General features: G+C 41.0%; 1 protein-coding gene across 1 annotated transcript in view; it reads right to left on the minus strand.

Moving 5' to 3' along the window:
* The window catches only part of TRPM6 (transient receptor potential cation channel subfamily M member 6), a 340636-nt gene that overhangs the window by 168927 nt on the left and 159160 nt on the right, over positions 1-12549 (minus strand). Inside the window, 4 exon segments of the mRNA XM_075318063.1 lie at positions 2034-2162; positions 2250-2381; positions 7291-7446; positions 8175-8403. Of these exon segments, the coding sequence (XP_075174178.1) occupies positions 2034-2162; positions 2250-2381; positions 7291-7446; positions 8175-8403 (646 nt within the window).

Consider the following 12549-nt stretch of genomic DNA (forward strand, 5'->3'; position numbering starts at 1 on the left):
TCACTATAACGCACGCAAACGCAGGTGGACGCATGTTGACGCGAGTCCAGTGCAAATGCATTGAAATGAAAACGCATTTGCACTGGATCCGCTTTTGCGTTAAAAAAACATTCATGACGGATGTTAAAAAAACGTAGTGTGAAAGCAGCCTTACACAAGAATATTCAGCTCAGTTGAATGATTATGTGTTTTTCAAAGTGGAGAGGAAAAAGCAGCTCATCTCTAAAGGAATCAGGCATTTAAATTAAAACGGCCTGATCATTATTTTCTCAACATTATCTGGTGTCACACCTGGAATTAGATTGTCAGTCAATCTTTAAGAAATTGGCAAGATTGGCAAACTTTAAATTAATCTGCATAGGGACCTGTTCAAATCTTGTTAGTGATATACACATGTTGGGAAAAGGTAAGCTTCTGCAACGATAACCTGAAAGTAGACAAAGAAGTGTTCGGTTTAGGTTCTGGAAACCCTCTGTCACGCCGGTGTCTAAAATGTTTTCTCAGTACGGCTCTACTCATTGCATTTTCCACTCTGCTCCACCTAGTGGCAGGTCTTTTTTCTGAGCTGCATTGCACCACTCCCAGCTTTGCTGCATTCTTCTATCTGGAGACTCTCCACCTGGCCATCAGGAACATAGCTAGGTATTCTGGAATGTATATTTACTGTGTTCAGCAGAGTGCTGTTTCACTAACATATACCCTACCAGCTGGTGCCATATTGGGCAGCTCCTCCCTCCACACCTATGCCTGATTATAGGTTCGTCTGACTTAGTCTTGTTCTCTCTCTCTCTAGTCTATATGCTTATAGCATTATACTATTATCTAACTTTGATGTGCAGCCTTATCCTTATGTACTATGTATTTTTTTGGCTTGCACTCATAATATATATTAGTGCTCACTTCAGTTATCCTTAGTATTATGAAGTTTGTTTTTTTTTTCTGAATGTGAACACAGCTCCGCCCCTTTCAGCCATGTTTTTTCCATCTCCTATATAAGAAAGTCCTTGGTTACCCCTCTCCACACACAGCAGTTTTTAATTGCAATGAGATGACACACAGGGTCATAGAGCTAGGGACCCCAATATAGAGATATACCTTGACGAGGTTTTGGGGCTCAGTTACATTGATCAATGCGATTGCTAAATATCTCCTTTTTCCTAATATTCATGGCAGGTATGCATTTCATTATTCACACTTTCAAGTTAGCAAGTGGCATTTTTCATTGTATGCTTCAATGTTTTTCGGTATGCTTATAGCATTATACTATTATCTAACTTTGATGTGCAGCCTTATCCTTATGTACTATGTATTTTTTTGGCTTGCACTCATAATATATATTAGTGCTCACTTCAGTTATCCTTAGTATTATTAGTCTTGTTCTCTGTCTGACTGTGTTCTTCTTGGTTTCTCCTGACATTGACCTGGCTTGTCTTCAGTTTATCCTGACATCTCCACTCCTGATTCCGGCTATGTATCCTGAACCTGTGCTGCCTGCCCAAATCACGGATTGCTGCACTACGCCTTTGTCCTTGTCCCCATGTACCTCGTAAATCTGCCTTGACCTGTTCGGTCAGCTGCTGCAGGCGGACTGCCCCGGAGTGGTAACTGAGACTACTTGCAGCCCAGCCTAGCCTCACCATCGGAAGCCCTAGCTAAGATCAGGTAGCCACTTAATTATGCCCTCCAGGGTAAGCCCAGCCTGTGGAGCAGTGAGTCCACATCAATGAGCTGTCACACCCTACTATGTTTTATTCTTCTTGTGGGTTGGGAATGGCAACCTCTCAAACTGAGTACAGTTGACTAGAGGGTTATACCGGATAGATCCATCTATCAAAAAGACAAGAGGCCCCGATTCATCAAAGCTTTTTACGCCATTATTCTGAATCAAGAGAGTCTGACTCCAGTGCCCCCTCATCAAAACCGGTGTGAACAACACCAGTTTTGATGTATCAGACCTAATGTATAAAGTGGACAAAACCATTAATCGTACAAATGACATGTGACTTCTAGCTGAATGTGTTACGAAAACTCACCTCTCTGGCTTTGTCCATAGCATTAGTTAAGATGTAAGTAATGACCAGCCATTCTTGGACACTGGGCACTGGCTCCATTTTCACCAACACTACATATGTGAATAGCATAAGGAAAAGCAAGTATGCCATCTAGAAATAATGAGAAGAAAAGGATCAAACATTTTTTCTACAACAGATTATTCAACATGTGACCTCAAGTTATAGAACTCTACTTACAGTGTGAAACCAAAATTTAACAATAGGGGTACTGTAGAATTCAACGATCTTTCTTGTAATAGACAGGCTTCCTTGCACACGACTCTTTTCTTTACTGGAATTCTTTAGTCCACTTTCAGCATCAAAGCTTTCCTGAAAAAGATGATAGATAAAGGCTGATTAGTATCATGCATTTATGAAGTAAGGGATCTAGTTTACAAAATCCCCCCACCCTAAACAAACTCCCAAAACAATATGTTTATATAAGCATGTAGCACTTTCACACAAAAGTCCAGCAATGCCTTTACATGCATAGTCCATCCTCCATTACTGAGAAATCGTCCTTTGATCTGCAAATGGGGATGTAGATTTAAAGTCGGTGTCACTTCAGCTCTATAATGTAAATGGACACGGAACTTCTGGTACGGCATGGGTGCTGTAGTAAGATCCAACTCTGTAGAACAATATAATCAGGCTAGGCACTCCAAAATGATGCAAAAATGATGATTTTTATTAACAACAGCCAACAGTTCAGTCATCAGACGTTTCGATCACAATATCGACCTTCATTCATAGGAACTAGCTATATGTGTCCAAATGTAGAAGTTAGAAAAACCGGAAATAAATGATGTGTGGCAAAGCAACTGAAGGTTAGTATAAAGGTGAAGACAACTGGTGTTGCTTAATGATGATAATAAGGCAAAGTCAACTAATGGTCTCACTGATAATAAAAGTATTAGACTATGGCAACCTAGGATGGAAGATCGAATATATCAAAATTATTTTAAAGTGGGAATGCATGCGATATCCACCGCAAGTGTAAAGGGATCTAAGAATTATTTAAATCGTAGCATGGTGGGTAAATGCTGTAATGGTGGTGCAACCTAGATACTATATACAGTATATATGGGTAACTGAGCAGTCTCAACTGCTCTAAGAAGGTCAGGCATCCACAGCTTACTGATGTCGAGTATCAGGAGTAAAGGAACACACGTGGTATCCGCCGCTAGTGTGCAGAGAGACTACTACCACACTAGCAGAAACAATGATAATTTTTGGTGTAGTTATGGAATAATATGCAATATTCCTAAAATTCTTAGCAAGGGATAACCATCAAAGGGGGCAACTGATGGTTTTGATCAATTGAGTGGTTGTTGGTACAGGCAGTAAGGTTTTTACTAGTGATGGGTGATCATGCTCGGCACTGCTTGTACTAAATCGAGCATTAGCATTCTTGAAAGAGCATTTTGCTGCTCGGGTGCCATGCTCTAATCCCCGCCCCCAAAGTTTTCCGGCTTCTTATCAGCCAGTAAACATGCAGGGATTGCCGTCCAATCATGGTAAGACGTAGCCATCTAGGCCTCTGGCATTACTGTGAATGGCAGGTCGCATAGCGTCATTAGGTCTATATAAGACCCAGAGACGTCACAATGGCCGCACCTTACACGGATATAGTGTATTGAATAAGGCGAGATTCTGCAGGACAGGGTGTTGTACTAGAAGGTACTGTAACGATATACTGTAACTGTAAACAAACAGTCATTTTCAGGGCTAATTTAAAGCCATTCTATTCTTTAATAACACCATTCTTATTCTGTATTTAGTGTAGGGCAAGCTGCTGGAGATGGGTTACTGTATTAGAAGCCTGTAGGTAGGGATTCAAGCCTTACAGACTGTGCTGTTGATACCTCAAAAATTTAATGTATTCTTTAATAATACTGTTCTTAGCTGCATTTAGTGTAGGGCAAGCTGCTGGAGAAGGGTTAGTGTAATAGAGGCCGGTAGGCAGAGATTTTAGTCTTACAGACTGTTTTGCTGATACCTAAAACTAAAAGTCCTTTTCAAGCCTACATCTATTCTTTTCCCTATTAATAACACTACTAGCTGCATTCAGTTTAGGGAGGTCTACTGGAGGAGGGATAGTTTTGGATTGGAGGCATATAGTCAGGGTATAAGTTTTTTTAATTAGCGGTGGAGGAGATCCGGGTGCACCTCTATTTAGACGGTGAGGTCTTGACCATTGCATTGGACCCGTAGAAGCACAAGGACATGCGAAATGGCTGTCGTTCATTAGGGGGCCTGCACTCTGCTCTCTCCCCGCTACTTTTAACTGCACATGATAATGGAATAAAGCACTTTGGAAAATTGGATGGTGTCTGCCATAGATTTCTGCTTCCTGGACATTGATATAGTCAGGGTATATTGCTTTATAGTCCTTCTACAGGTATACTACAGCTGCAACCTAAATGCGTTGGTGAGGACATGGTTAATGTTATTTGAAAAATGCAGGTATGAGGACTGCACCCTGGGAAATATATTGGCAGCTGGGGACTGAGTACAGCAGGATGGCTGCCATCATCTTGTTTCGGAAAGTCCACAAGCCTAAACGACAACAACAATTCCAGGGCAAGCAGTCAGGATATGCAAGCACCTAACACCCTGTGTAATTACTCCATCTCCACAAAGTCCAGATGCAATACTTCCTCTTGAATTATGAGCAGCAAGCGTTTGAATAGACACAGAAATGTGATGGTGACGCCGATTATGGCACTTATAGCAGTAATGCAATGCCAATGTATAGTTATATTATTGGGTGTCACTGGATATGCTTTTGTTAGTTATGTTGTTTTTTCAGTTGGCACCTGTTCACATTTGTGGAAGCTGCTGGTCAGTTTTTAGATATAGTTGTAGAGAATTTGTTCTGACCAAGCATTCCGCCCTGTAGCCAGGGTGTGTCCACCATCTTGTTTAGCCAGGGACCTCTCTGCCCAGACACGCAGATTTTTAAATCGCACAAAGAGAAATTTAAGGTTAGGTTGCTGATATAATGATACCTTGTTGAGGTTATCGGGCTCGCATTGCCAATACTTAAGCTAAGAATCTTTTTTTGTTAATATTTCCAAAGCAGTAAAAATCTTTATGGCGGCAGTCAATGAGAAACCTGAAATGTAGTGCACATGTTGATGTTTTTCCTTGCAAAATTGGTGCACTAAATAATCTTCAGCATGTCAATTCTTTCAGCATTTTTGCCTGCATTTTTCACCATTGAAAGCATAAAAAAAGCATAAAGAAAAGAGGCAAAGACGTGTATTTTTGTGCTGTGGTTTTTCTGCCAAGAGATTTAGAAATGTTGGAGAAATTTCCACAACCAAATACTAAATTTTCGCACATACCCTTATTGTGAATATAACTGAAGGGCTAGAGCAGGCAGTTTTTCTCTCTAGTTAAATTGCCTTAGAAACATGAAATAATGTTTCTTAACATTTTCTTCATTAAAATCTATTTTATTGTTGGTTTTGTATGTCTTCTTGCCAGTCCTTTAACCCCTTCACCCAGAGCGATTTTCCATTTTTCGATTTAGTTTTTTCCTTCCCTTCTTTCGAGAGTCGTAACCTTTTTATTGTTCTGTGAATCTTGCCATGTGAGGGCTTGTTTTTTGCGGGATGAGTTGTACTTTTAAATTAAATTATGAGTTTTACCATACAGTATACTGGAAAATGGCAAAAAATAATTCCAAGAGCGGATAAATTGGACAAAAAGTGTGATTACATGACTGTTTTTGGGATATTTTATACACAGAGTTCACTATATGGTAAAACTGATGTGTTGGTGTGATGCCTCGGGTCGGTACAGTGGGACACTTTTTAGTGCCACGTTCTGCGACCAGTAGCACCTCATTTTTCAGGATATGGGGCTCAGCTTATTTTTTGCGTCTCAAGCTGACATTGTTAATGGTACTATTTTTGTGCACCTGCTACTTTTTGATTACCTATTATTGCATTTAGCGCAAAATTTGAAACAACCAAACAATGTAATTTTGGCGTTTGGAATTTTGTTGCCACTACATCATTTACTGATCAGGTTAATTGATTTTATATTTTGATATAAATCTGGCATTTTTGAAAGCGGCGATAGCAAAAATGTGTATATTTTTTATTTTTTTAACTCTTTAATTTTCAATGGGGCAAATGGGGGGTGATTTGAACTTTTAGGATTTTTTTTATTTTTTAAAACTTTTTTTGTACTCTTATTTTTTCTCACTAGCCCTGCTAGGGGACTATAAGGATCAACAGTCTTATCGCTGATTCATTTCTGTTGATCAGAGCGGCACAGCTCTGATAAGTCGAAATGCTGCATTCCAGTTACAACCACTGCAACATGAACTACGTCATGAAAGTGACAGGATTCATCACATGACCCCGTGCTACCATGGCAACCATCGGCTCTCCATGATCGTGTTACTTTGATGGCGGCGGGGAAAGGAGCGCTCCCCACCGTGGGCAATGAAATCGCGCTGTCACATTTTGACAGCGCAATCTAAGGGGTTAACAGGCATAAGTGGATCGCAGAGCCACTCATGCCTGTTAGCTGCACATGTCTGCTGTTCAAATCACCAGACATGTACAGAGATCGCCACTGGCTCACAGCAGCAGCCGTCTGTGATTACTTCAGAGAACATTTTCCTTCAATCTCTATTTTCATCTTTTCACAATATTGACCTCTGGGACTCACACCAATGCTGAGAAAAAAGGGGCCAAGGTACTCTTTTACTTCACAGATTTTCTCTGCAAAGGAGAATTCCTGGGAATCCGCTGCAATGTAGCCCTATTCAAGTGGAAAACTGATGGGGACATAGTACAGAAGCAGCATGTTAACCAAGCATGATTCATGGCGGTCCCAATGGTGGGACTCCCAGAGCTCATTATATGATGGCATAGCTCAGCGGCATGCTGTTATATGTATAACAGAAAGGAGTTTTCCTTTAAGACTGCCAAAGCCAAGTATATGAGTTAATATGGCTGAAATATTGGAAAGACATTTAGGCTAATCTTGAACAAGGATATTTCATAACCTAAAAACCTCTAGTGGAGGTTTAATGGAGATGTAAACCAACATAGCATAGTTTGTATAGGTAGTATATAGTCTTAGAGGCTGTCAGATATAGAGCAGATGTATATCATATACCATATGCGAATATATATATATATATATATATATATATATAATATATATATTATATAAAAAAAACGTTACAGTAACTAAAAAGAAAAGCAATACTCACCACTACATGTTCCATCCTTAAATTAGGAGAAGGGGTGTCTACATACAACCTGGCGAATTGGTGGACATCTTGTGCCTGAGGTACATGTGACATTTCTGCCTTAGTTTTAAAGTCCAGCATCAAGATGCAGGGGGGCAAGAGAATTCCCAAAATAACCTTTAGAAGAGAACATGGTACCACAGTTTTAAGTAACGTTACTAAAGCAAATAACTTTGTATAACAATTCATAATATTTTGCTATTACTCAGAATGATCATTTACTTTAACAAATGCAACTCCGGTATATTTCTGATTTTCTCTCCAGGACAGGAGACAAACTCTAGCACAGCGCCACCTATTGGAAGTAGCGATCCTAAAAGTTAAATGTGGATTTTTAACAATCCTTTCAATATAACTTAGGATATATATGCCAGATCAGAATCCCAATTTGCAGACACGGTGTTTCGGGGTGCTTGCCCCTCGTCAGTGCAAAGTATGGGGGTGTCTGATCTGGCTATGAGAAGCTTTGTGGGACCACGGGGGAACACTATTCTCCTTATGGAGACTTTGCAAGCCAGTCTGACTGGATGCTAGTAAGGGGACTTATATTAGCTTTCTCGGTTCGGCTTCCCGCCAAATTGATCCAAGGAGTTGTATATCAAAAAAATCTGCAGCATCAGAAGTTTTTGTCTTCTTTGGAATATTTCTTTTCCCCATTTAATATACCAGCAACATTTCTGCCACAAACTTCATTTTGTTTCTAAGAATCTGGTGCCTCAAATTTTTTTTATACACACTAGTATGACCATTTAGAAACGTTACATTAGATTAATGAAGGTGTATCTCTAAGAATATACATGAATATCACAATGCAATAATTTGATAACTGTAAACTTAAACTACACCTTGAGCCAAGAGTTCTTCCTTATCTTCAAGCACCCCATCCACATGTCTGTCAGCAGCATCTGTGTGCATGTGTGGGCCATAAAGTCTTGCAGGGAAGAGGACACGGCTAGCTTCAGGCACGTTGAGTTGCTCCAGTTCATTAGCTCATAAGTCAGAAGCTTCATTGCCATTTGCTCATTGAGTTTGAAAGCATTTCCCAGGAGATCCAGAGCGAGCTGGGCAAATTCTCTAAACAAAAAAGGTAAAATAATAATATTCAAATGTCAGGAAATTCACACATATATATATATATATATATATATATATATATATATATATATAACTTTAAATGCTATTATTTTGACCACTTATATAAACTACAGTTAATTGTATACTGAAAAGTTCATTCACAGGCTAAGTACTACGGACCTATGTGCTGTATTAAATTCATCAGTTCGATCTATGCAAAGTAAATCTCTGAGAAAAAAATTTAGAATGTCAGGGTATGCTTACACCAGGGGTGGACATAACATTGGTGCAACCTGTTCAGCCACACAGGGGCTTAAGAAGTAAGGGGTCTATTTCTGCCTGCAAAGCAGGTGAAATAGTGCATTTTAAATGAGTTTTTGGACTGAAAAGGGCCCATTTACTGTTCTTGCACAGGGGCCTGTGGCACACACCACTGTATAACTTGGACAAGTGCTATGTTTGGATGGATGTTTTATCTGATAGCACTTGGACCAATGTTCTTCTATAGGGCAATGCAGATCTACGCTTTATTTCTCATGCCAATTCAGCATGAGAAAAAATTTGCAGCATGCTACGAGTAAAAACCAGATGGTATGCACCCATTCAAGTCTATGGGTGCATGGAAATCCTCAGAACTGTATTCAAATGACACCTGTGTGCAGTGCAATTTTCGCGGATTCACAGAGTAGACAAGATGGATAAAAATCATGTCCCAACAGTGCACTATCTTTCTTTCATGCAAAAGAATTGGATCACAGTAAACTGATACATCTGATCAAACTCGGATCAGAGTGTTATTACCATAATTGACCCAATTCTCTAGCATGAAAGAATCAAAGTTCGTGTGACCCCGACCTTAAAATGAGGCTTTTGTCCAAAAGTGAAGACACTCATCCCACCTTCAAAAATATACTTACATGGTCTATAAGGGTGAAATTCACAATTGCGTTTATCAAGAGCTACCTGAGATCCTGTATACGAAACTTAGTGATGGGCGAACCCGAACTGTAAAGTTCGGGTGTCGTACCGAACACATAGTGTTTATGCATACCATGCTGAACACAAGCTTTCTGAGAAGTTTGTGTTACAGTTCGGGTCCAGGGACTGTAAAAAAAAAAAAAAAAGCACATTATTAAAAAACATTTTGATTATACTTACAGGTCCGCAACGTGTCCTGCAGACAGTCTCCCGGCCACTTCTGCGTCCGATCATTGCTGTATGCAACGGTAACCACCACTGCCTAACGGGCCTTCGATAACGTCATAGCCATGTGACCAGTCTGGTGTACAGACATTGGCTTACAGACTGGTTACATGGCTATGACGTCATTGAAGGTCCTGTTAACTTCCGGGGGTATTCATAGCACTGCTCGTCACTCAGCAATGTTCGGCTGTTTTTAACCATGTTCACGGTGACGTCAGGGTTCACCCAAGTCCATGGATCATGAACTCGGGTGAACTTTGACTGTCACTGTGCGAGTCTCGCATTGGCATCACCCGGTACGGCCGCACACTATCCTGGCAGGAGCGGTCGGCTGCATGTATTTCCATGCAGCTGAGCCGCCCCTGTCAGGAGAGTGTCAGTCTGTGCGGGGTGATGTAATGCGAGACGCAAGTGGAATCATACCCTCGGTGTCAGCCTGCTTCTCGCTCTGTACAGAGTGATGAAGCAGAGCTGACAATGCTCTACCTGTGGACTACGTCGGCTAATTTTTTATAATAAAGATGGAGTCTCTAAATGTTTTTTGTTTCATTTCTAATAGAAACATTTTTTCTATGTGTTGTGGAGTTATTTTTACTGTTTACTAGAAATTCATGGTGGACATGTCTAATTTGGCGTGACACCACAAATTTCGGGCTTAGTACCAGCTGAGAATACAAAGCTGGTATTAACCCCTTTATTACCCAGCGTGCCCTTGCCATCAGGGCTGCTGGACGAGCCGGGGAAAGAGTTGGAAATGGTGCTAAGAAACAATGCGCCATTTCCAGGGGTGGTTGCAGGCTGCAGTTTTTAGTGTTGGGGCCCAGAACGCTTGTGCCTTACCATGCTGAGAATCCCAGCTTCCAGCTGCCTGGCTTTACCTGACTGGCAATCAAAATATGGCGGGAGCTCACGCATTTTTTTTTTTTAATTATTTTTTTAAATAATTAAAAAAAAAAATAGGCTTTCTGTATTTTGATTGCCAGCCAAAGTAAAGCCAGGCAGATTGGGATGGCAGCCCATAGCCATCCACTTTATCTGCGCGGAGAATCAAAAATACAGAGGATCGCAACGTCATTTTTTAAATTTATTTATTTATTTTTTTACTACTATATGTGTGAGGGACCCAACAGCCAATCACAGACATTGTCACACAGAATGAGTGTCTGTGATTGGCTGTTGGAGTAACCTGGAATCTGCCCATACATTCTGGATGCTATAATGCATGGGTCCCCAATTCCAGTCCTCGAGGGCCGCCAACAGTGCATGTTTTCAGGATTTCCTTAGTATTGCACATGTGATAATTTAATCACCTGCACAGTTGATGATTCCAACACCCATGCAATGCTAAGGAAATCCTGAAAACATGCACTGTTGGCGGCCCTCGAGGACTGGAGTTGGGGAACCCTGCTATAATGTATGGACTGGTTTTAGGTAACGCCAGCATCCAATCACAGACGCCCACTCTGTGACAGTGTCTGTGATTGTCTGTTATTTTAACAGTAAAATAAAACAACACAGAGAAAATATTTAATTAGAAATAAAACAGGAGACATTTAGGACTCCATCATTATTGCCCATTACCTACTCTGACATAGTCCAAAGGCAGGCGAGCATCTTCAGCTCTGCTACATCTGATTTACAGAACCTTCAGTGACATCATAGCCATGTGACCAGTCTGTAACCCAATGTCTGTGCAACATTCACACCAGACTGGTCACATTGCTATGACATCACGGAAGGTCCTGTAACCCATGATCACAGCAATGATTGGACACGGAAGCAAAAGCGGTCGGGAGAGAGCGGCTGAGTGGGTCTGCAGGACATGTCGCGGGAGCGGTAAGTATGATGACAATGTTTAATATTAAAACTATATTATTTATTTTACAGCCCCTCCCCTCCACCCGCCCCATCCTATAACTGTAAAGTCCAAGTTCGGTGTTCAAATTCAAGTTCGCGTTACCTCAGAACCCGAACTAGGACTTTACATAACGTTCGGGCGAGGCTCCCAAACGCGAAAATCGGGGGGTTCGCCCATCACTAGAAATAATACTAAAACTTCTAGGACATCTATGGCCACCTTAGGAATGGGGGTGATTACCTTCATTTTAGGAAAAAGTTGAATTTTTCTTAGATTTTACCTGAATTGTGACTTTAAACTAAGTATATAAAAAAAAATCAGCAGTAAATTTAAATTCTTAATAGTATCTGCAAAAAAAACAAACAAATCTATTGATCTAGTTGTATCTGTTCTTAAGAAATCTGATGCTAGACACTTCATGGACAAGTCGAGAGGCAGGATAGTCAAACATGTCTGTGTCAGATACTAGGAGAGCACGTCAAGATTAAAGGGATAGACAAGAGGCATAGTATAGTCACGGTCAAGAGTCAGAATACCTGGAGGGTAGCAGATCAGAGAAAAGGGACAAGGCAAATAGACAGTCAAACAAAGTCAAAGGTCTGGCAGCAAAAGATCAATCCACAGCGCACAGATAACTGAAGCCAACAAGTACCACTAAACAGAAGGCTAAGGCCAGTTTCACACATCTTTCTTTTTGCCGGTTTCGCGGATCTGGCACGCTCCCATACAGTGAATACAGTACAATGACAGCGCTATAACCTCCGGGTCACATGCGCCGGTCACATGACAGCACGTGACCGGCGCTTGTTGCGCTGTCATTGTACTGTATTCACTGTACGGGAGCGTGCCGGATCCGCGAAACCGGCAAAAAGAAGGATGTGTGAAACTGGCTTAAGACTGCAAGTGCTCCAGGATAAACTGCTCAGCTAAATAGCTGGGCAATTACCAGGAAAAGTGAACACCTGCAGAAATTAAGCACCTCCCAGTATGAGAATGGATGACTGAGCTGTTACTCAAAACACTGACAGCTCATCACCAGAGATTGGTGAACCCAAAGATCTTTGGGTTCGGCAAGTCTGGCCAAA

Source organism: Anomaloglossus baeobatrachus, chromosome 1 (genome assembly GCF_048569485.1).
Source record: "Anomaloglossus baeobatrachus isolate aAnoBae1 chromosome 1, aAnoBae1.hap1, whole genome shotgun sequence".
In the NCBI taxonomy this organism is placed as follows: domain Eukaryota; kingdom Metazoa; phylum Chordata; class Amphibia; order Anura; family Aromobatidae; genus Anomaloglossus; species Anomaloglossus baeobatrachus.